Below are 24,110 nucleotides of genomic sequence, written 5' to 3'. Positions count from 1 at the left end.
TAAGTTTAGCGTATGGTGGTAGCTAGACCCAACCCTCCCCTCTAAATTGGGTCTCGAAAAATAGCAATTCATTTGACCATGACCTTAAAGGAGTTGGCATTCCAGTGCATTGTGGGACTGTTTCAGGGGATATTTCCAAGATGGCGTCTATTTCTTCCCCTAAAAAGGCCTACAATGCACTAGAATGCTATAACACGACCCAGTTTTTTCCTCCACCTCGGGATGACTTTATTCCCTTACATTCCCTACTCAGGGGTTAGCCTCAGTATTGTTCAGATTACTTATTTCATTTTGTGCAATTTTTGAAAGTGTTTGTACAGTGATGTTATATATCTTTTTGATTAAAGCAACGAGCAATTTTCTAAGTTTAGGGTCCGGTCATTATTAATCTCCTGGGGGGGGGGGGGGGGGGGGATCGAAAGATTGTTGAGACACGAAGCTGGAACTATATTTCATTATGACCACTTTTATTAGCGGTTGATACTGAGTAATCCCCTTCCTCCAGTTGTCTAAACACCCCCCTCCCCCTAAGTCCTCCCGACCCCACCCCACAGCAAGGCAATTAAAAATGACCAGCCCCTTAGGGTACAAATACAAGTGGTGGTGGTGATATTGGTCGGTATTTGTGAATACTCTGACATTCTGTTGAGGCTATAAGTAAGCCTGAGTAAATGAGTCTGCCAGCAAGGAACATAAAATTATTTTCTATGAATCGTGACTAATTTAAATCCTAACTTCTAATGGATACATATTTTAAAACGTATTACCAAGGGGGATGTCCTAGAGGTGGGGTCCCCACCCTCAGTTTAGTGTACAGTTATAATTAAAGCCTTGTGTCATAATATTGATTGTCAGCTGTGTACTTCCTTTCCACGACTGGTGTGACCTGTGGAAAAGATATTCGCGATCAGCTTGTGGATTCAATATACAAAACAAATTTAGGATTGTAACCAACGCTCATAGACACCATAATGAATTAAAGTTGTCTCTGACTTGTGAAATTTACAATTTTTTAAACAGACGTTTCGATCTAAACAAAGAACGTCATCAGTGACACTGTTTGATGCTATATCTTTAGCTTTGGGAAAGGAAATGATTAGTTCAAAATCCTCGGTTCTTTTGTCCTTTGATTTTTTTCTACAAGCGCGCTCTATTTCTGTTAGGTTCATTTAGGTTTCTAAGAGCTTCAGTACTCTCTCATTGGCCAGTTCAAAAAATTGCGCGCAAGCCTTTTAGTTTTAATTCAAACGAACAACAAATTTTTCTAACATCAAATAGCATCAAATATAGCGTTTATTATGGGGCGCGGGAATTTCTTTCTCTTCATGATAAGAAAAGAAATATCTGGCATTCATGCTTGTAACCATCATAGGCCCCGTTTGATGCTGTTTTTAGAATCACATTTGCCATCGTTTGTTTGTCTGCACGCGATCTACACGGTTTGCTCACGTTTTCTCGAAAAACACAAGAGAACATAAACAAATAGCATAGAGCGTGCGCAGTAGTGCAAAAAAAAACGATAGCAAATGTGATTCTGAAAATAGAATGAGAGTGGTGATGATGGGGCGCGGGGATTCTCTTAGTTCATTTTCTCTTGTTCTCTTCCTTAACTTCCTCTTGTTCAAAGTAATTGAATCAATCATTCCAGGATTCAAACTTAAACACGAGACACCAGAGGCGAGAGCAATACTGTTACAACATCGTTTTGTATGACTGTGAAAAGCTCGGTGCTCGGTGCTCGGTGTGCCTTGCCGTGACAGTCATATTTTCTACAATTTTGACTGATAATTTTCTGGCCCAGTATGATTGGTCTGGCAGTGCCAAAACCTTGACGTGCCCGTGTCCGTGCCGTGCCGTGTTCATGTCATGTTCCAGGTATTTAATTGGATAGAGAGTAAGTTCTCACGCTATGGGATTGGTCTGGGGTATGTCACGACCGCGTTCGTGCTGCGAGCTTTTCATGGTCATAAAAAAACTGCTCTATTTCCAAATGCAACTAATTCTTAACTAGTGACGTTTCGTTTGTGTTACAGTTTTTCTGACTTCACCGCGGGGCTTCCTCAAGGCTGTTCTCATATGGTCAATACCAGATATTCCTGTTGTTATGTCGTTGCTTTTGGGCGAGATTACTTTGCGGCTTTGTTCTACAAATACAACACATCGTAAGCACGTGGACGTTTTGATTCTTACTAGATAGGGCAACATAGGGCGAAATAGGGTCAGGAAACTCAGAAGACTACAGATGTTAGGAAGCGATCGAGGTGTAGAAAAGGGACATTCATGATATTTTGAGCCATAAGAAGATTGATGGCTGGTCAAGATAACCTAGTAAAGAGTCCCCTCTTGTCCAGTTCCTGTCCCTTGTCCAGTCCCTATCCCTTGCCCAGTCCCTTCCCTCTCCTTTCCATCCCTTTGGACTCCAAGTAATGTCTCTTTCCACTGTGTACGTGGTTTTGATTTTGGGACCCGTTATCCGTTATCCACTCTGATTTGGATTCGTCTAATCTGCCTCTCCGTCTGCCCCCCTCCTTTCAAAAAATAAACATTTTCTGGTTCGGTGCAATAGACGCTTTCCGAGATGCTCGAGCGCTTTAATCAATATCGCAGGCGCAGATATGAAAACATAAACATATGTTATTTACCGGCCAGGAGGTCCGGATAGGGAAAAACTGTGCCAGAGGTGTATTGAATATACGATGTCTTTTCAAGACCGAGACTATAGTACGGTAAATAACTTTTTTTTTCCTGTACTTGTTTACTTGTTTTAGTAATCATTTTGTTTTGTTGTTTAGCAGCAAAGGATACCGGACCGCGAGCGCGGGCGGATACTTACAAAATACCGCCCGCTCAAACAGCCAATCAGAACGCACGATTTTTTAGGATACGGGACCGTAAAAAAATAAGTGTTCATAAGACCCTTTGGAAGCCATAGAAAAAATATTTGGTCTGAAAATCAGCTGTATTTTTTTAAAAAGTCATAATCCTGCTTCTGAAGTAAAAGAAATTTCGAAATACTCCATTAACATAGTTTCAAATTTTTTGCGTATGTTGCGCGCATTACAGTATTTTAATCAACTCAAAAGTTGATTCATACTATCTTACCATTGGTTCGGCCGGTGCACATGTCAAAGAGCTTCCTCACGTTGAATAGTTTTCTAAACTGTGGGTTCGAAAACGTATAGAGTAGAGGATTGATCGAAGAATTGATTGGCAGCACAAATACAGCTATCCAAGCATATGCCTGCCCACTGGAATCACGAAACTGGCCAGTCAGTGATAGACAACCAATGATAACAACAGGAATCCAGCAGCAGAAATCGGTGACGATTATCAAGACGACACGCAGAGCGAGAGACGAGTCCTTCTTCATATTTGAACGTACTTGTTTAGATGACGTTTTGACTTTAAAGAAGATTGCAATGTAAGCTAATAGGATGAAGAGGAACGCGAATCCATTGAAGGCGATATAGACAAACACTGCATACTCCCAACCCGTTGGTCTTGCGCTAGAAAGCTGTAGGGGTAAGCAGACTGATGATCTACCATAGAAGAAGATCCTTCTGTCATCGCCATAAAAAAGGTCAAAGGAAAATGGCGCGAGACTCATGAGTAGAGACAAAACCCATATAGCAGCACAAACGATGCGTGCGCTCTTCATATTGAAGGGACGCGCTTTGATATGGAATACAATACTGTTGAATCTATCAGCTGTGATGGTAGTTAAAATAAGGACGGATGCTTCACTAGACAGCATCGATAAAGCCCCAGCAAGCTGACACGTTATCGATATGCGCCATTCATAGTCGTGCGTGAAATACTTGTCTTGCCACATACTGTCGTGAACAGCAATTATGATCAAGTAGATACCCATTAGTAAATCAGATACGGCAAGGTTGGTAAGCAAAAAGGACTGGACGCGAGATTTTTTCCCTCGGTCTCCAGGATCGATGTCCGCCAGGCGGTTCCAGTAGAAGATCACACCTATATTGCCAAGCAACGCTAGAACCCCAAGGATCCAGATGAAGACTCGAAGAGCCAAGATCTTTAACAAGTCTTCGCAGCTTGAGAGGTAATTATCATCTAAAGACTTGCACTGAAGGCCTTTAATAGTCTTCTTTGCATAGCAACACGCCATAAAACTGTCAAGTCTCCTTCAATGAAATTCATAAAAGCAACAACAAAAAAACGAATGAGTTAATGAAAAAACAGTAACATTATTACATAATATAAAAAATACAACCAGTTTTCTCCCATTATTGAATCTAGATCTCGAGTAGGTAAAGATAACGCACTGGTCAATTTGAAACCCTTCCACGACACCAAGGACAGGCAATTATTTTATTATCATAAAGTAGTGTTGATTTGATAACTTTTACCCGGTACCTGTGGGTAATTCATAGAGTAAAACAAAGGTCATCGAGCAAGGTCATAATATAAACTTGATTGTGATCTTACTTGACATTTTATTTTCGTACAAAACAGAATTACTCTATCTATTTTTAGTGTTCCTTACTCCGTGTCCACTGCATGTTTGAAAGCTTATACCTTATCGGAATCGCGGCATCTTCCTCATTCATGAAGGTGATACCGCGTTCAGTCTCCGCCCTGAGTATACAGCTATTTCAAAAAGTGTTGAATGCTGCATACTGATTACTGCATACTGAATAGCCCAACGCTGGTATAGACGTAAGCTAAAATGTAAATAAAGCCATTTTGTTTTAATATAAAATAGAATCTAAAGAATGTACGTTTAACCTGAACTTGGCTTCCAAAAGACTGTTGTTAATAACTGCCACAATGACATGATTTGTTACTTACTATACATTATTCAGTATGCAGTATGCAGTGAAATAGCTGTATATGTTTGTAGTCTGTAAATAAATTCAAAACTACTGTTTTTGTTGAAATAAATGATATGACAAATGGCATTGTCTTACACTTACAGTTGACGCAGTTTCGGAAGATGTGCAAATGTTTCATGATTGATTTGGTCTTCGTGTATGTCGTTGTGATCCAGATATCTGAAACAAGTAAAATAATACTTTGAATGAGGTTTTCGAATGTTGAACTAAATACCTATAAAAGATTTAAGACATTTTAATTCAATTAGTATTTAAATGCAGATAGTATTTGAAGCTCATACATGAATATCCAGTGACTAAAAGCATGGTGCATTACTACAATTTCAGTGCTTCTCCATGCTCGGAATCGTCGTTGCGATGAAGTAAGTTCCAGTAATCGTCACAGATTCAAGGCTTTGTTAATACATTCAATGTCATACAAACATCTTAATTGACGTCAACTAAAATCCTATTTTCTCGCGAGCTAAATTGTACGATTCAATGCGATTGAAGAATAGTAATGTGGCTGTGACTGAGTGTGGGACAGGGCAGTGCATATCATGAGATAAGAAAAACTGAATCCCAGTGAGCAGACTAGAGCATGTTCCCATGCTTGGATGCGCATGCGCAGAAACTTCCATCCATAATAGAGGAAAATTTGAAGCACGTGTGGTTATCATTCCCCACCCCAGCCTACCAGACATGCGTGCAAATGAAAATCCAAGATCAACGCTGCGCAAGAATACTGCGGCACTTGCCTTCCTATGATGTAATGCAGAATATTATTCGAAATTTGAAGTTAATAGACCCTTTAAGCTTGGTCGTAATGTTTTCCCAATTTAGATCACATGTTATTCGAGAATATCATGTCTTTGTCTAATGGTTAACACTGAGAAGACACAAGGAGAATCTTATACTCAAGAGATTGACACGTGGTCTGAATTGCAAAAAGATTGCGACGAAGCTAAATTGATTTATTGAAGTCCTTTTTCATTACAATTCTTCCAGCGAAGATAAGCCAATGAACGATTCTTTAGTTATTTTAGTTAATATGTTGTTACTGAGGTATCTAAAAAAGAATAAGAGAAAAAAAATATAAATGAGCATTTACGGTAGTGGTAGTGGTGGTGGTAGTGGTAGTGGTGGTGGTGGTGGTGGTGGTGGTGGTGGTGGTGGTAGTGGTGGTAGTGGTAGTGGTAGTGGTAGTGGTAGTGGTAGTGGTACTTACAGTACTCGAAGTTTGGATTGGTTTCTGAAAAATCCATTCGGTATCATTTCCACGTTGTTGTGTTGCAAGTACCTAGATAAGATGTAAACAGCAATAAGTAGTACTCAACACTTGTGTCGCTTGCAAAGTCTAGGTGTTAGCAACAACAACTATAGCGACGAAGCTGACACAATGGACTACTTCTACGATGGCGGCGACCATCTTGGATCGAAATGAATTATGGGGCGTCCAGATGGCAAATAAAGCTAGTAATGACGTCGATTGATATTTCAGGTCATCACAAGAGAATACAACAAAAGATGAATTGAAGACGGCACATCGTTCACCTTTGCCCGTAAAAGAAAGACAAACACACGAAACTATATATTTTTTCCGTCATCTTTGTTTTGTTTTTCCCCCTGACAAGATGGTCGCCTTATCATCGAAGTAGTCTTTTTTTTATTATTATTCAGAGTATTCGGAACTGAATATTCAAAACGAACTATAGTCTCCCCTTAATTGATCCTGGAAGAGGTCACACGATGAATGATTCTCATACTCACAGGTATATGAGGTTGCTGTTTTCAACCAGGAGATCTGGATCCAATCGATTGAAAATATTGTGCTGTAGATTACTATGAGGGGGAAAAAACTTCAAATTAATGATACAAAAAAAACATATGAAATCATGGGGATTCATGGGAATGCGGGGGATTTTTTTGCGTCTTTTAAAAACTAAAAACTGCAATAAAAGCTATCGTTATCTCAACTGCTGGTTTGTTTTTTCCAAAACGCACCCCCTTCTCTGAAACCAGTTTAGTACATATGTTTCGCTCTCATACGAAAACTATTCTTATGGTTTCAGCGTACGGCATATGATACCGTGTTCTTGCTGTAAGTCGTTACCGTACGTTTCTCACTCATATGAAAGCTATTCTTATGGGAGGCCGTTACAGTGTTATGGCATACAATACCGTGTGAGTGCTGTAAGTCAGCCATGAAAATAAAAACGATCAAAAACTATAAATATCCATAATTTATATTTTCGAAATTAAAAAAATCAATTGTACCTAAAGACAGTGTATGTCATAGCTTTTGGCGCTTTTATTTCTTCAAGAGGTTTAAAGATACTCGCCAAATACTGGATTACGTTTGGAGTACTTTCAGGTTCAGTACAGATCCTACAACTGTCTACTTGTATTTGCAAAATTAGGCGAACATGTGTTCCTCAAACGCCAATGCAACATCTTAGTATTGATCAGTATTAGAGATGAAGCATCCGATTACAAAAAGATTCACATAAACCGGTTAGAGCCAAAGAAAACAATAATATGCGTGCACTTGGGATACTAGTAACTCCTCTGCCTTTTATCATAACTCATAGATAAATAAATGGATAAACAGACGGATGGCTGAAGGTTCGTTAACTTACAGAATTTCGAGGTTATGAAGATCACGCAAGGCTTTTGGATGAATATAGTACAGACGGTTCCATCCAAGGTCTCTGAAACACAAAATACAAATCAATAAATGATTATACACTGAATTCACACAGGCATCCCAAATGGCAATAGTTTTTTTTTTTTTTTACATTCGATGCATACCACTGTCTTTGAAGGCCACAGAATTTCAAAACATTGGTATTATTTAACAAGCGCATTCTTTACATTCATGGTTGACTTTTGCAAATGATTTGTTTTTGAACAAGACTAAACCTGTTTGGTATAAACCTACTGATGGTACTGAGGTATATCATAAATGCTATGCCCTGATTGGCTGAGCTGCTAGTGACGAAAAGTGTGTATTTTGAAAACCAAAACAACGCGAAAAATAAATTATGACAACCTTAAAATTGCTTGTAACCATTTATTTGATCGATTAAACTAAAACAATTAGACCTCTCCAAGTCAAGAAGGGCTATTGACTTTTAGGGGAGAGGTCGAATTGTTAAACAGAAGTATGAGCATGTATTCAAAGAGCAACCGAATGAGCGAAAGGTTCTTTACATAAACCTGATATGGACCTCTCTAGCTTAGACTCATTCTAGACAACATTGGAAATGGAAAACCATCACGTGACGCCCAAGGTTTAAATGCCGATATTTTGATTTCAAGTTGTTCGCTGTCAAACGTATCGCGGGCGGGTATGGGAGTGAGGCAATTTCGGGGAAAAAACACTTTTTTGTTCCCCTTTTTTTTCATTTATGGAATCAAACTATTAAAAAGATAATTATTCGTTTAAAAATCATACTCACAGTAATTTTAGTTCGTTCAATCCCTCCGATGCATTTGAAGGGATTTCTTCCAAAAAGTTGTGTGACAGTTTACTGTAACAGAACAAAATTACGATGGAAGGGGACATCTTTATTGAGGAGGAACAACGTCACTGAAAGTGATTTACAGGAGGGTCCATCCCACAATCCCACCAGCCCCAACAGCCAAGCAACCCATAAACCCACAAACCAACCAGCCAACCAACAAACCAAACAACCAAAACAACAAATCAAAAACAACCAAATACCAGATTTATTACGTCTTTTAGCACGCTCTAAAGACGGAGATATACATGTAAGTGGGCATGAGAATCAGATAAAATATGGGTTTAGTTGTAGTGACTAGCTGCAATAATTATACTTACAGTGAATGAAGACCTTTATTTTCAAAGTTAAACGTCTCGTTGTCCATTTTTATTAATTTATTTCTTTTTACATTTCTGCAGAAAATGAGTGCATCTGTTTATTGTTCTTCATAAAAACGAAGACACAGAGCATCCTACAAGATAAATGCTCCTAGTGATGGGCTCCTGATCTGGGAATATGTTGGCTATGAGACCCAGTACGGGAGATGGATGCTCTCAGTAATGGGCTCCTGGTCTGGGAATATGCAGGCTCACAGACCCAGTATGGGAGATGGATGCTCCTAGTATGGCTCCTGATCTGGGAACATGCTGGCTACCCAGTATGGGAGATGGATGCTCCTAGTAATGGGCTCCTGATCTGGGAACATGCTGGCTCACAGGCCCAGTATGGGAGATGGATGCTCCTAGTAATGGGCTCCTGATCTGGGAACATGCTGGCTCACAGACCCAGTATGGGAGATGGATGCTCCTAGTAATGGGCTCCTGATCTGGGTATATGCTGGCTCACAGACCCAGTATGGGAGATGGATGCACCTAGTAATGGGCTTCTGGTCTGGGAATATGCTGGCTCACAGACCCAGTATGGTGGAGGAGTAACATTCGTTAGTTTTGATCGTCCTTGGGTAGAATTTACTCAGGATACTTACTCATAATTTAGTAATGGTAGATTTACAAAATCCGACGGTTTCAGTTGAAATATTTTGTTTCCTGGAAAAAAACTAGAGAAAGGTAGAAAAAAGCTTATGTAAGACTTAGTTTGAAAATAGATTATAAGTAGAAAATAGTGGTATTGGTGTACTTACATGGCAGTGGTTTCCCATGGTAACGGACTGGGTATTGCGAACAGATCAGTCCCTTTAACCACCAAAGAATCCTTCTGTTTTATACAAGTGCACTCTGAAGGACAGTCTGTGGGTTTAAACATGGTGAGTACAAATATTACGATCTCGGAAATTTTTCTCCCAGGTTACTTCTAGAAGTGGCAAATCCAAGGGTCCACGAGGAAAAACTGCCGCGATCGGATTTACAAAGGGGGATTCCATGGAACCATCTCTGGATCATCCACCAATGTCTAAGGAGTGTCTTTAACGCGTACGGCTTTTTTTACATTTATATTTTGGCCATTGAAGTTTTCAATAACATATAGAAATACAAAATCCTTGTATTTTACAGTCGTGATATGTTATCCCCAATCAAATATTTTCTATATCAATGTAACTCACCTTGGATGCACTCATCGCTTCTACTTTCTGAAATAAATAGATTGTTAAAAAATTATTGGATTAATCTAACTCTAGGAAATGACACGTGTATTTTATTGGGAAAACATTGAAACAAATCGAAATAGTTATTCATCCGATTTAAAATTTTATGCTTTTGTAGAAAGGACTTTATCCAATTACAAGACGTAGCTGTTCATGGAGTATCATATTCCTTGTCTATTTATTGATCAACTTCACTATCAAATAGATATAATTATCCTACCTCTAACGGAGTAGTAATAAATCTTGAAGCCATTGTGGTAAACATTTCTCTTACTAGCATTGAATGACAGCATCAAGGTATTAGTTGAAGACTCCAAGATCTCCGGGTATATCGAGCCACAGTACCTCCCGGTCAAAGATCCGCCATCGTAAACAGACAGAAAAGTGTCTTCACACCCTTCTGAGTCCTCTAAGTCAAAGGCTTTGAACTCCAGCCGTATTACTTGGTCTTGTTGGACATTTATGTTCCACGTGCACGTAATGGCTGGTGGGTAGGATGCAGGATAGTTTGGTGTAGTGATGAGTCCTTTTGAAGAGTAGAGATTTTCGTTGCAGACTGCAGATCAAATATAAATGAGATTTTTTTCTTTTTCACCTTATCTTTTTTTCTACCTCAATACGCCAGTTTCGCATTCGATGCATACCACTCTAGCTCTATTCCTTCAAAAGCAACGAACCAATCAGCGCGAAGTGAACATGCATAACTGTGGGGGGACAAATTAGCGCCTCACTGTTGGCCTGAGCGAGGTAGGATACTGTCTATGTTTTTCTATCCAAAGAAACTCAAATAATATGTGCCCGTGGAACAAGTCTTCAATAATTTGACATTGAATATGAGATAAAACGGAATTAAAAGATTTGATGGCCAAAACATTTTTTTTTTCTTTAAACTATAAGGCTTAAAAACAAGTCAAATCCGAAACCACTTCCCTGGATTTGATTTGGTTTTGGTTAAAAGACGTGATTGGTTTTAGTTAGCGCTTGCAGGACCGACGGACTGTAAATTATGGTTTAGTTATAAAGAGACTGGAATGATTTAGGACTCCAAATTCAAGCTCGTCGTTTGATTAGCGTTTAACGTTATATGAAGATGATATGCAAAACTGTTTTTCCCGTGAATATTATAAGGTCTACAAGCTTGTTAATCTGGTCCGTGGATATACCATCACATTTAGTACATCCACATGTGAAGTTTTCACCTTTTATTTTTCGCTCGTGAATTCTATAGTTTGATTACTAAACATTTACATACTAAACATTTACATACTAAACATTTACATACTAAACATTTACATACAAGAAAAAAAACTGGAACGAGTTGGTATTGCAATACTTTGTTGGGCGATTTCAAGAGACAAATTTCCAAGGTGGCGTCTATTTCGTCCCATAAAACAGACCCACAAAGCACATGCCAACCTTTAGTGCCCGCGGATATTTTCCAATTTCAAAATGCATGTCATTTCCTAGTGAATCATTTCGTAGTTTGACGGTTACGAATGCGAGGATATTGAAATGGGAACGAATGATCTTATTTTCAAGAGAATGACACGTGGACTAAAGGGGAATCCATTACGCCCAAATGTAAAGAGGAGAACGTTTTCAGATGGCCATGGGGGCAGGCACCGTAACTTTTACTGATCCGGCCTTCGCCTCTGCTCATGATCCCAACTCGATATATGAGCATAACATACCGTATTTTGCTTTCTCGGGTGAAGTTAAGCATTCCTTGTCTGACGCCACACGTAGTCCTCCGATGGCTATGTAACCATTACTATCAAGCTGTCCCTTAAATGTTATCTAATTCAGGAAAGACAGAAACAACCAATATATAAAGACTCGTTTATAATTACAATGAATGTACATAATTATTAATGTGATTATAATATCATTACAGCGGTTTTCGATATTCTGCGAACTCAAACATTCCAACGACTTGGTGTGAAATTGGTTGTTCACTGCCACCACCAGTCAAGAACATAAAAGGTACCGACTGATTATTTTTGATTGACGGTAGCGAAAAACCAAATTTTAGCGTGAAGCTTGCATGAGTTGCGTGAGTTCGCAGAATATGGGAAACCGCAGTATGTAATAACAAAGATGGTTATAAAAGGCGGCGATATTCAAAGACGTGTACTCATTTATTTCCCATTAACTCACTCTGTAAGGCAACATGGTGGTTATCAAGACTCTACCAAGCCGCCAAGCATCACCTGTTTCTTGATTACTTATCCATACTCTTCTGTCTGTAATGTTTGGGCATTTGAGTGTCTGTACAACGGACAGAGAAATCGGTTCCTTTCCTTTGATTTTGTATTTAAACATAAAGCACTCTTTGTTGGAATCATATGATTGGTTGAACCAGGGACTCTGGAATTTCCCAACCGAACGAGATCCAGTGTTATCTTTAACTCTTAAAATGAGAGATGAACCTGTGAGAAATCAAAGAAACGCGCAACCGATCACAACCATTAACGAATACCTTACTAGTTTACTTATCTTAATGCTTTTTGGCTGATCAAAGTTAGGGCACAGCTAACTCACAGATAGAACCCTGAAACAACTTCTGGACTGATCTAAGTCAGGGCACAGCTAACTCACAGATTGAAATAGGGCAATTTAGGTCAATCGATTGAATTGTAACTACTCCTCTGATTGACGTCAATGTATTGTCCGATTTTCCGCGACTGTTGTCTCGATAAGCACTTTGCCATAAAAACAGTGGTAATTAGAACGAATCAGAAACCTAAAAGTCCTACTTGACAGGATATCCCGCTAGGATTGCTAGAGGCGAGTGTGACACTGATCCGAGTGCCCTACGCCTTCCAAAAATCAAACCCTACTTACTGCTTATTCCAAGACACGTTGATGGATGAATCAAATGAGTGAAATTCCTTCCTGTAAAATAAACCACTTGATTCCATGATAATAACGTGTCCCATCTGTACAGGTTGCACCCGTATGACATGTGGACGATTTCGTCTCCGGACAACACCTTACTCCACATGCTCAAGCTAGAGATTCTTGCGATTAATAGGTTTTTGTCCAAGCCTTTAGTACCACTACTGGCAAGCATTATGGTATTACCTGTTACAAAGAGATTCATATAAATGCAAAACTTCAAATGAATGTTTTACCTCTGTTAAGGGGACACTGTCAGGAACTTGTCTGGTGTCCACTGAATAGAGGTTAGCTTTACAGTAAATACAGACCTGTATTAAGTAGACACTTTCAGTACCTTGCCTGGTGTCCACTAAATAGAGGTTGTTTTACAGTAAATACAGACCTGTATTAAGTGGACACTTTCAGGACCTTGCCTGGTGTACACTAAATAGAGGTTGTTTTACAGTAAATACAGTGGTACCAGTATTAAGTGGACACTTTCAGGACCTTGCCTGATGTCCACTGAATAGAGGTTGTTTTACAGTAAATACAGTGGTACCAGTATTAAGTGGACACTTTCAGGACCTTGCCTGGTGTCCGCTGAATAGAGATTTGTTTGACAGTAAATACAGTGGTACCTGTATTAAGTGGACACCTTGGGACCTTGCCTGGTGTCCACTGAATAGAGGTTTGTTTTACAGTAAATACAGTGGTAAATGTATTAAGGGAACACTTTCAGGACTTTGCCTGGTGTCCACTGAATAAATAGGTTTGTTTTACAGTGCATACAGTGGTACCTGTATTAAGGGGACACCTTGGGAACTTGTCTAGTGTTCACTGAATAGAAGTTTGTTTTACAGTAAATACAGGGGTAGCTTTACTGTAAAAGGGTACAGTGGAGAAATATTATAGATGAATGAATGGAGAGATGGATGGATGGATGGATAAATAAAGGGATGGATGGATGGATAGCAGGAACGAAAGGATGGATAAAGGGCTAGATGAATAAATGGATAGAGGGACGGAGGCCGGGAGGGAAGGTGGATTTACGGGAAACGGTTCTACTCAACCAAGATCTACATTTCTAAAATACCTTGAATATAGATAGTATCACCAAGATACATTCCTTTGCCAAGCAGGTAGCCATCTTGAAAGACATACCACAATCCCCAGTTTGATTCCCACGTTACGCAAACATGATGCCACATCCCGTTAAACACCTGTGCGTCAACAGATCTAGGAGGAAAATGTGTGCCTTAAGCTATCCCTAGATAATACTGCATTATCTAGCATGACAATGTAGTGCCTAACAATTAAACCTGAGTCTTACTGACCCTTAAGTCGAAATATGAAGTAGGCTATTGAAGCCATCATATGGGCGAGAAGTCTTATTGTCATATATTTTTTAAAAAACTGACCAACAATCACAGCCATTTTCGTAAAGATATTATGCTAAATCCTGGGACAACTTTGATAATGATCAGGAGAGGACGCGGCTGAGACAAAGCTTTTTGTTATTGTATTTAAAGGTATTTGTATTCGCCGAATGAAATCCGAAATTTTAGGGACATGAATCCGAACCTTTTCCGAAAACTGCGGATCAGTGGACCATGCTTCGTTTCTTTTGTTTTCCCTGATGCAACCGTATAACAGACATATCACTAATACTTTTAAAAAAAGTATCTCATTTCCGCTAAAGATCCTGTTTAATACATTTGATTTTTATTTACTCACCTGGTTTCGTTTCCTATCTTAATAACAACGTTATTGTTTGACAGCGACAGAACAAATGTGGTAAGCGAGGTGTAGAGGAGAGAGAGAGAAAACGTTCCGTTGGAAGCAGAGATGTAAAAGCAAATGGATAGCACATTGCGTCGATCGTTGATAAACGGAATATCAATGTTCGTGTCATGCACCATGTGTATCTCTTGCATATCTGTGAATATATGAACAACATGGATCAATTTAAGCTTATTCTTTGATTTCGATATAATCAGGATGCAATGTGGTCCAGCTTGCATGGGTACAAATAAAACAATAAAAGACATAGCGAACAAGATATGCTGTTACACTAGAAGGCAAGACCACGTCCTAAGATCCCAAACCTTGTATTTAACACCTTATTTTCAGCACCAAAAAGGCGAATCCCGCTTCCATTTTACATCTTCAGGACCCTCTTAGTTATTCGGAGTAATTGCCATACCTTTACATTATATCGTTATTTATATATCGTAATAATCCCCTTCACAGTTCCATGCGCCATCTTGAAAGGTAGCCGTGCCTTTGAATCGAAGCGAGACGAACGGTGAGCTTGCAATAATAGAGACCTTTTTTTAACACCTTAACATCATTGCAAGCTCACCGTTCGTCTCGCTTCGATGCAAAGGCACTGTTGAGTTATTGTCAAAATTATTGGTAATAAATTAAGATTATTCATCCATACATACATATATCTTATATGCTATTTTCTTATAGTAGATTGAAATACCTGGTGATGTTTGGATAGAATCATATACGAAAGAGTCGTTGTAGTAGACAGTCTCCCATTGCCTGTTATCTCCTGTGTTTGTCCAGGAATCCCATTCTTGCGATTTGTCGTAAACAGGAACAACTTGTTTGAAAAAGAAAACAAACAGGTAAATTTAAGATAAATACCCTCCTTCCCATCCCCAGTTGCTGGTGTCTCTATTGTAGTACCATATCTTACCTCATTTCATCGCTACCCTGAAAAAACCTCTGGGCTGATCTACGTCAGGGCATTACAAGTTCATAGATCGAAATAAAATTTAGCTTGTAAGGTTTTGCTGAGAGAGGAAACCGGAAAACTCGAAAAAAAGTCGAAACACAGGACAGACCGAACCCGATACACCAGAGGTGAAAGGCAAACTCGTACACTACCGTTTTAATCCCTTTCAAATAAGGTAATTCCATACCTTCTTTATACGTGGAACAGACTTGAGACCATTCATCATAAGTATCTACGGATAATTGCTGGTAAACATAGAAATTCCCACAGTGACGTACAATCAATAAACCTGTCGTCTGACAACATTGCCAATCCGTTTTGCAATAAAATAAATTCTCAATCTGATACTTGTGGGTTGGATTAGACGATTTGGCGTGTATAGGCGTTCTACTTCCACAGTGGTTTTCGTGGATGCAGGATGTAGGTATCTGGTTACCAGCCGCACCACTGATCCTATACCAAGTGTACCAGTGTAAGCTTTTGTCGCTACTTGTCTTGATAATGGTGTTACTGACACGTCGTTCGATAGAGTCCAGAACCTGGTAGCTATGGCATTCCGCGATGGCTACAAAAACGATTAATTGTCAAGGTAAGAAACTAGGTAGCCTGCGAAGCGGCCCTCCGATATGCGGGGATTGGAGAGAGGAGGGTAGCCGGGGGATGCAGGAGAGCCACTTTACACACCCACAATTAAGTGTTTTATAGAGCAGTTTTCCTATGACTGCGAAAAGCTCACGACAAAAAAACCGTCGTGACATGTCAAGGCATACGCAAGGCCAATCACATTGCGAGAATTTACTCTATCCAATCAAATACCCGGAACACGGCATAAACACAGCGCGGATACATTGACGCCGGGGTCGCGGCACTGCCCACAATCACATTGCGCGGGGGGGAGGGGAGGGGGGAAATCAGCCCATTAAAAATTATAGAAGTAGTCATCACGACATCAAGGTCACTGGCACGGCACGCTTACGGCGCTGAGCTTATCACAGATATTGAAAATTGCTTCATGGTTGCACATGACTTAAGGTACGGCGGCCCCATTCTGTGCCATGATGTGCACATTGATTGATAACATTATCCAATAGGCCTTTAAGTGCATAAAATATCGTGTTCTGTTATTATCACCTTATTAACTCAGGGTAAAAAAAATGCACACTTTAACTGAATACAAAACACTTTGAAATTACTCGGACCTTAACTGGAACACTTGATTTTTCTACACAAAATGGGGACTAACCAGAGCAATAGAGAGTCGAAATTGGTCAATAGAGAGTTGAAGTATTAAGGGAGAGAGGTTTGATTGTTTTAGTATAAATCTAGAAATTGGTCCACAAATGGATTTGGAATTAATTAGAAATAGTATAGTCTCCGGTTCCTCTTTTCCTGCTAGTGGTCTATCACTAAGAGACCACTAGTAGCACAGCCAATCGGAGCGTAGGATTCGTGATATACCATTAGTAGGTTTATACTAATATGTCTTATAGGTTCAATGAGCACGTACGTTTGATTTCTTGACATTCTTCCTTCAGAAAAAGCACTTTTGATATTGCGATAACAGGCTGGCTTTGCATCTTTTTCCCTCTGAAGACAACCTTCGTAAAAAGCAATATTTAAAAATTTGTCGCGAAGGCGAAGTGAATATCGGGAAATATTTACTGAGACGCGCGAGTCTTCGAGCGGCAAGGTAATTATTCCCCCATATTCACTGAGACTGAAGCACCATCACGTGATGGCAGCCACGACAGGAGTCGCAATAATAATTACAATAATTTTTTTTCCTCACTTGGGAAACTAAATTATTTCTCATGCAAATCAGATTCGATCAAATTCAGTTGTTCCTGCCACCTGTCATGGCTGCCATCACGTGATTGCAAAGCCACTCATCAACATCGCACTTCCTCGGAATTACTTTTTCAAGGTTTTCGAAACCCAAACATGTGGATGACTAGTACACTGGATTGTAAGTAATTGAGAGAACGACGGGCCACTTACTCAAGGCGCTGTTACACAATGAAACAAATTTTTTGAGTGGTTTTACATGACGCAGTTCCTTAAAAAGAATTGATTGTCCAGCGCCAAACGTTTCAGCCGCGCGGTAGAAACGTTGTTTTACTTTTTTCCTGTATCCTGCAGTGTCATCAAGAATGTCTCACAGACTAATATGATAAATGTGGTTAATGAAATTTAGGCAAAGTTAGACTCGATCTGAGTAGCAGCAAGTAGTCTACGATAGCTGCTGTTTCCATTTGTTGTCTGCCCGCTGGCCACCTATATACGTTAATCACAATCGCACACTATTCTGGTGATCACGCAGGTCATCAGCAGTGCTAAGCTTTTTGATCGGTAATTACCGAGATATCGATCAACGCTATTTATTGCTAATGGTCATCAGTAGATTTGCTTCTTTCTGAACTTTACTACAAAAAAAAACCCGGTAAAATATGAAACCTTTGTGCATCCTGTGTCCAAGACAAGACTTGGGTAATCGTTTCTCCGTGTAACAGCGCCTTTGTCAGACTAGACAATTTTATATTCCATAGAACGTTTTACTGTTTACGTTGGCCATCTGGAATTATGGGATGTCAAGGAGAAAACATAGAAAATTCATTTAGCTTAGAGTGGCGGGCTACGTTTTCAAATAATTTGGAGTCTTGGTGTTTCGGCCAACTACAGTACTAGTAGATTCAATTTCTTTTTAGATGTGCTTCTCACTGAAGTTCATTGAAAATCGTCAAGTTATGTTTAAAACGGCACCCTGGCAGCTCTACAGAGCATACATTTTCCAATAGCTGGCACCTCGGCATCCCATAATGTCTTAATTAAAACACTAAAATTCAAGATGGCCGCCGTATCGGTGAACAGGTCTGTTCTTTACCCTAACATTTGAATCCATGTCAGGGAGAGGTACTTGTACGTAAGTAATGCTTTGTACGGACGCATTGTAACTCCATAAGATAAACAGCTCGTATCCGTCTTCCTTAACAACTGCCAATTTGAATGAGCGTTGAAATAACTGTAAGGTACTAGTAAACCAAAAGGTGACACATTTCCAGCCGTCTTGTCGAGGATTGAATAAAGGACTGGTAACATTTTTCTCTAATTGGCTTCCAACAACGAGATGAAGAAGAGAGCCCAGAGAGGAATCTGAGTAAGGAAATACACTATTTTAGACACTTTTAGAGAGATTTTGTGTGACCTTCTGTAGTAACAGTAGAAGTATTCAGTATCACTTGCAGAATAATTCGTGAATGTCAGGAAAAGCTTCTCAGTTGTGCCCTTTGTTCTCGCAACCTACAGCCCTGTTTACATGGGAGGAGGATGATCCTACAGATAGGATCTTCCTTGCAGGCGAATCAACCATGCGTTCAGTTTACATGAGAAAAACACTTGCGCTACTGATTGCGTTTACCCAGAGTCGCATGAAGTGAGTGGTTACAAAGCTTTTCTTATCTCTAGTAGGCGAGTTGTGTCTACTTTTTAGGTTTACATGGGAAAAGAGGTGTGAGCTTTATCCCTGGTGCTAGGATCTTCCTATCTGCGAGACAGGAAGATTCTACTGCTAGGAAGATCCCAATACCCGAAAGAACCCTGCGAGTGTGCATGTAAGCAAAAAGCAATGAATATATAGCCGGTAGGTTGATTCGCCTGCAAGGAAGATCCTACCTGTAGGATCATTCTCCTCCCATGTAAACAGGGCCTACATTGACATCGAACCTAGATTGAATTTAACCTATATTGACTTTCCAACCAGGATTGACAACCAGCTGGCAAGCAAGAAAAAGGAAAAAGCTCTAAGTAGTTACCCACCGTTCTTTATTTTCCAGCCTTGGTCTTCTTTCCAACCACACATATCAACATCAAAGGCACAGTTAAGGTTTTCTAATGGAAAAAGAAATTCAATGAACCCTTTTCAAAAGTATCGTGCATGCGAGTCTAACATGGAAATACAAAAGAAATAACAATGAAATATATTTCTCAATGGAAATGATTTTTGGCATTTTATTCGTATTATCATGTTAGCCTCGCATTCTAGCCTCGAGGACTGTTGCGTGCACACAGAAAAACTACTCTGAATCTAGGAGGCAAAACAAACGTCTTTATTAGACAACCGCCACTACGAGCACATGTCTGCTTCAAGTCGCCAGGGAGTTGGGGGTAGGGCAACACACAGACAATCCACATATATACAACAGAGACAATTTAACCATACAGTTAACTTTTCCCCCTCTTGAAACATTTTTTTTCTTCTGGTCACATGATTAATTAGCCAATTCGTTATATGTTTTACCTTTGTCGGGTGTTATAGACTTGCATTCCACCTCCAAGAAACTCAAATCATCAATAGCAATGAAGTCATTCTTGTGTTGATTTCCTCCTTCCAACACAATCTAAAAACAGAATCTATATCTATCAACATCTGTCGTTGCTATACCTCCCCCTCCCTCTTAATTTTCCGTTGAATGAGACCTAGTCAAAAAAGGCCATGCTCTGACAAATTTGGGAGTCTAGAGGCTGTTTCAGGAGAATCGCTAAAACTGATTTTTGGGGACTGATTTACCTGTTAACCACTGAGATTAAGGGTTCCAAACCATCAGGGTGTGAATAAGTTATGCATTTCGTGTCCTTACCATGTATTCCGTGTTGTGCTTGACAGAAGTCTGTCCAAACAACCACTTGCCTCTGGTGCTGCCTTTGTAATTCCAAGAATTTATTATAGACAAAGTTTTAGAGGTGTAAACTTTCAAGGCTGAAGAACCATGGATAAAATACCAGAACTGAATGCAAAGAACACGGCCAGCTGGGATCGATTTGCTGACCAGGTGTTTGGGGCTTGAGGAAGATGTTGGTTGCAGGAGGTACACATAGGCGCCTAAGAAACACGTAAATGTCTAGGTGAAATGATGACATTCAAAAAGTGTTAATCTTCATGGCATTACAGGTTTAAAATATGGAAATCATTGGTTAAACTCCTCTCCTACTTATTTTCTTTTCACTCCCTATTCTACTCGCTTTCTACTCTCCGTGTGCCTACTTTCTTGTTATCTATACCCTTCCAAGACCTCAGTCGAATCCTAGCCCATTTCTACCTTCTATCTTGCCCCACCCCCTCTCCGTGCTCCTTCTTCCTCTATTTTCTCGGTTTTGTTCTTTCATGTTGTTTTTTCTTCCCATCTTGCTTTCTTCTTCTTCTCTATTACCCTTGCTACAGCATGAAAAGACGGTGGAACCGGGGCTTAACCCTAGCAACTTCGCATTTTAAATTGATTTAATTATATAGACATACAGTACATGTTCAGAGGAAAAACATGGGAAAAATTAATTAAAGTCAATGAGTTATGAAGGGTCTTTTTTCGACCGAAAGTGTCAGTGCACTATTACATGAAAACTATAGGGGGAGAGAGTTCAAGTGGAACAGAGAATATCTTCAGTGATAAGCCACCCGGTCATACTTTGCAAAACATGCAATTTGCCGTTGTCATGAATGATTTCTACGCATTTTAAGTTGTATAATAGAGTGCATACCGTATATCCGCGAAAAGATTTGTAAGAAATTACACAAAATTACCCATTTCGAGTTTGCCTTTGCTCAGTCTTAGCCTCGATTGAGTACAATTGTCTTCTTTTCTTTCATTAAGATCCATTGTATCGTAAGGAATGTACGCACTACAATATGAGTTGATTAAAATGCCACGGGTTTTGGTTGAATAGCTGAATATTATAACGCACAACCAAGACTCAGGCTGAGCAAAGAGAACTCGAAACTGGAGCATTAGTAAGTTCAGTAGACCTCATAGATATAAAAAACTTTGCACTTAGTTAACTTTTTCATGAATATATGGTATGCACTGTACCTTAGAAAGGCAATTGTAAACGAGACTAGGACATTCCCTTTTGGAGTTATTTCATAGACCCAATCCACCTAAGAAAGTATTATTACAAATTTACCATTTGAGGTAAGAGTTGAGTGATCTTTAGGGAGAATTGATTTGATTGGAGAATCCTTAGCACGTGTCCAGATCCATGAATGGCTTGAATTGTCTGCATTATGGAATTTGCACATGCCATTCTCAAATGCACAGAGACCTGGTGAGACAAAGCAAGCGAAGAGAAATCATTATTGAAATCTAAATCACAAAGAATAATCGAGTATTGACGACTCTTAAAACTCCAGTGTATACGGGTCCAGCCTCGAATCCAGGAGTTGCTTGTTTTGTTATTCTAATTTCTACTTTTGTTTACCGCGCTCAGAAGTGAAGCTAAGCCTGCATACACTGTAGTTTTATGAGTCGTCAATGATAGGGTAGATAATTAAGTAACTGCAATATCATAAGAGAGGTTTCATTTTCGTCCCACTTTCTCGGTCATGAATCCAAAATTATATCCCTAAGCCACAGTTTTTTGGTTGACTTTCAATTGCTGGCTTTCACTTCACTTTTTTTCATGCCTCTCTGCATCATCTTGCTGCGTTAGTGTATACCAGACCTAATAAGTGTTACTGATAGGCCAATTACAATACCTTTAAGACTGGAACATTCCCCATTAGATCTTGATGAGTTAAGCTTATTCATTTCACATTCAATAGGAGAAACATGACACTTTCCTTTGAAAAAAAAAAACAAACGAATAATGGCATACCGTTCAAACTCAAAAATTCTTCTTAGAGGAAAACAGTCGAAGCTCGCACATTAAAGAGGCACTAGCGTAGTAATGACACCCCGCTAAAGATGGACACCCTGTTAGGGGTTAGGTCAAACAATGATCCAAAACGGGGACCACATTCTATGAACTGCTTTGGTGATACGACCTTTACCCATGAAAGAAAGACAAACACACAAAACTCTATATATTTTCCGTCATCTTTGTTTTGTTTTGCCCCATGGCAAGATAGCCGCCGTATCGATGAAGTAGTCAATTGGTTTAGGTGGTTTGACACCAGTAAATCCCCCGACCCCACCCCTTCTATTTATCTTTATCTCCCTAGCCCCATCCCCCCATTTTTCTTTCTCCCCCTCCCCTTGCTCTTTCTCTCTCATGAGAGGCCCGTCGAGATGTTTTATACTAAATATAATTTTTATACGCGAATACGTGCGTTGTTTAGCGTACATGCAAGTAAATAGCACTTAATTTGACTAATGAACTTGTATGACGATTCCCTAAAAGATGGGGCCCATAAGGTGGAATACGCAAATAACGCTATCATTATCTTCTCATTGTAAACATGGTATTGAATCTCTAGTTTACCTGAGTTCTTGCATCCCAAGCATTGACATGCCCCTGACCATGTATTGCAGCTTCCATCAAAGCACGTTACTTCTTTGCATACTTTATCTGTCGGAGGTGTTATGTAATACTGAGTTAGTTAGCAGGATGATTGGCGAGTGAAAAAGATTAAGCTGCTCCTAGACCGAAACAAACTCAGACTAAAAAGATGACGCGACTACATTATTAAAATGGCCTAATTTCGCGCTCGATGTCATTCATGAATAGAATGACAATGATAAAAAAGATACTTTATGAAGCGTCTGTCTAGATCTGCTGTAGGCGCTTCAAAAGTCGAATATAACGACAAGAAATATAAAAAATAAATTACATAAGTTACATAAAGTAGTAATGATGGATGGATTTATTAACGCGGGAAGACTTGTGTAATTGTCATTTGGTAATACCGCTGTGTTTCATAACTGAAGACTCATCTGCACGGGCTTAGCCTCGTTTAAGAGCAAATCATTCGCAAAAGTCAACTGTACTGTAACGAATGTGCAGTTTGAACAATACCAATGTCTTGAAATCCCACGGACTTTAATGGTATCTGTAAATAACTGACACAACGAGACTAAGCCTGTGCATATGAGCCTGTGGTCTTCAAAAACAGAGGTATGCATGTATCCATGCACTTACGTACCTCTGTTATGGCAGTATTTTTCATCTGCACCATCCCAGCAATCCTGTCGGCCATCACAAACCTTGTCTACCGTGACACATTCATCAGTACACCGAAACTGATTGGACAAACAATTACAGTCTACTTCGTCAGATCCGTCACGACATCCATCATAAACGCCGTTACAGCGTGACGCTTGCGAAACACATTCACCATTTGAACATTTGAATTGTGCTTTACTGCATTTGAAATCTGAAAAAAAAATTAAAAACTATTTGTGAAAAGGAAGAACTTTATAGTGTTTAACCTGATCTATCCTCGAGCATGCGCAGCATATATATGTCTCATTAGCTGTACAACCAATATACTCACCACGACTAGCGTAATGAGGTGTTAGATCACAAATCTGTGTCGAGATTTGAACATTACGAATTGCAATGAACGAGCTGTTGTTAGACTTGAAACCAGTGAAAATAACCTGTAAATAGACCGTTCATTAAAAATACTAAGTGCTACTGATAAATCTTATATGTATTTTCTTATCAAAAAGTAAGATAACACAGAATCACCATTTCTTTTCAATTTTGTTTGGAGGGAATAAAACTTTAATGACATATGCTGTTGGCCGTGTACCCTGAGTCTGATC

General features: G+C 39.5%; 2 protein-coding genes across 2 annotated transcripts; both read right to left on the bottom strand.

Moving 5' to 3' along the window:
* Positions 1–553: 553 nt before the first annotated feature.
* On the bottom strand, positions 554–8,438 carry LOC116303671 (G protein-coupled receptor GRL101). Its single transcript, XM_031713252.2, has 9 exons — positions 8,303–8,438; positions 7,481–7,552; positions 6,612–6,683; positions 6,070–6,141; positions 5,839–5,910; positions 4,944–5,021; positions 3,103–4,151; positions 2,049–2,144; positions 554–886 (listed from the first exon to the last, which is right to left on the bottom strand). Exons 1-9 carry the CDS (start codon positions 8,407–8,409, stop codon positions 852–854), a joined length of 1,653 nt encoding a protein of 550 aa, XP_031569112.2. The 5' UTR covers positions 8,410–8,438; the 3' UTR covers positions 554–851.
* A 243-nt stretch (positions 8,439–8,681) lies between these two features.
* On the bottom strand, positions 8,682–23,799 carry LOC116303676 (uncharacterized). The gene is made up of 22 exons (XM_031713257.2): positions 23,772–23,799; positions 23,486–23,716; positions 22,825–22,911; positions 22,100–22,183; positions 21,529–21,666; positions 20,211–20,452; positions 19,871–19,970; positions 19,390–19,461; positions 18,458–18,726; positions 17,084–17,174; positions 15,764–16,141; positions 15,319–15,441; positions 14,565–14,766; positions 13,924–14,066; positions 12,795–13,034; positions 12,108–12,379; positions 11,642–11,747; positions 10,171–10,506; positions 9,909–9,935; positions 9,489–9,594; positions 9,333–9,404; positions 8,682–8,760 (listed from the first exon to the last, which is right to left on the bottom strand). Exons 1-22 carry the CDS (start codon positions 23,797–23,799, stop codon positions 8,682–8,684), a joined length of 3,426 nt encoding a protein of 1,141 aa, XP_031569117.2.
* Between the last annotated feature and the right edge of the window lie 311 nt (positions 23,800–24,110).

The sequence above is a fragment of the Actinia tenebrosa genome, unplaced genomic scaffold (assembly GCF_029948245.1).
Source record: "Actinia tenebrosa isolate PJP-AT-01 unplaced genomic scaffold, QUT_ActTen_1.0 PGA_scaffold10__47_contigs__length_13832649, whole genome shotgun sequence".
Classification (NCBI taxonomy): Eukaryota; Metazoa; Cnidaria; class Anthozoa; order Actiniaria; family Actiniidae; genus Actinia; species Actinia tenebrosa.
The sequence above is the reverse complement of the archived record's forward strand: the minus strand, read 5'-3'. Positions and strand labels throughout refer to the sequence as shown.

Bases quoted from the DNA above. Each gene is read 5' to 3' on its own strand.
- LOC116303671 (XM_031713252.2), bottom strand. From the start codon at position 8,409: ATGTCCCCTTCCATCGTAATTTTGTTCTGTTACAGTAAACTGTCACAC. The intron at 6,684-7,480 runs GTAAGTTAACGA...TCCCCCTCATAG, and splicing joins CTTCATAACCTCGAAATTCT to TAATCTACAGCACAATATTT. The intron at 5,022-5,838 runs GTAATGAAAAAG...TACTTGTTTCAG, and splicing joins TTATCTTCGCTGGAAGAATT to ATATCTGGATCACAACGACA.
- LOC116303676 (XM_031713257.2), bottom strand. From the start codon at position 23,799: ATGCTGCGCATGCTCGAGGATAGATCAG. The intron at 20,453-21,528 runs GTAAATTTGTAA...CGTGTTTCTTAG, and splicing joins CTCAACTCTTACCTCAAATG to GCGCCTATGTGTACCTCCTG. The intron at 9,595-9,908 runs GTGAGTTACATT...TTAAACCCACAG, and splicing joins AAGCGATGAGTGCATCCAAG to ACTGTCCTTCAGAGTGCACT.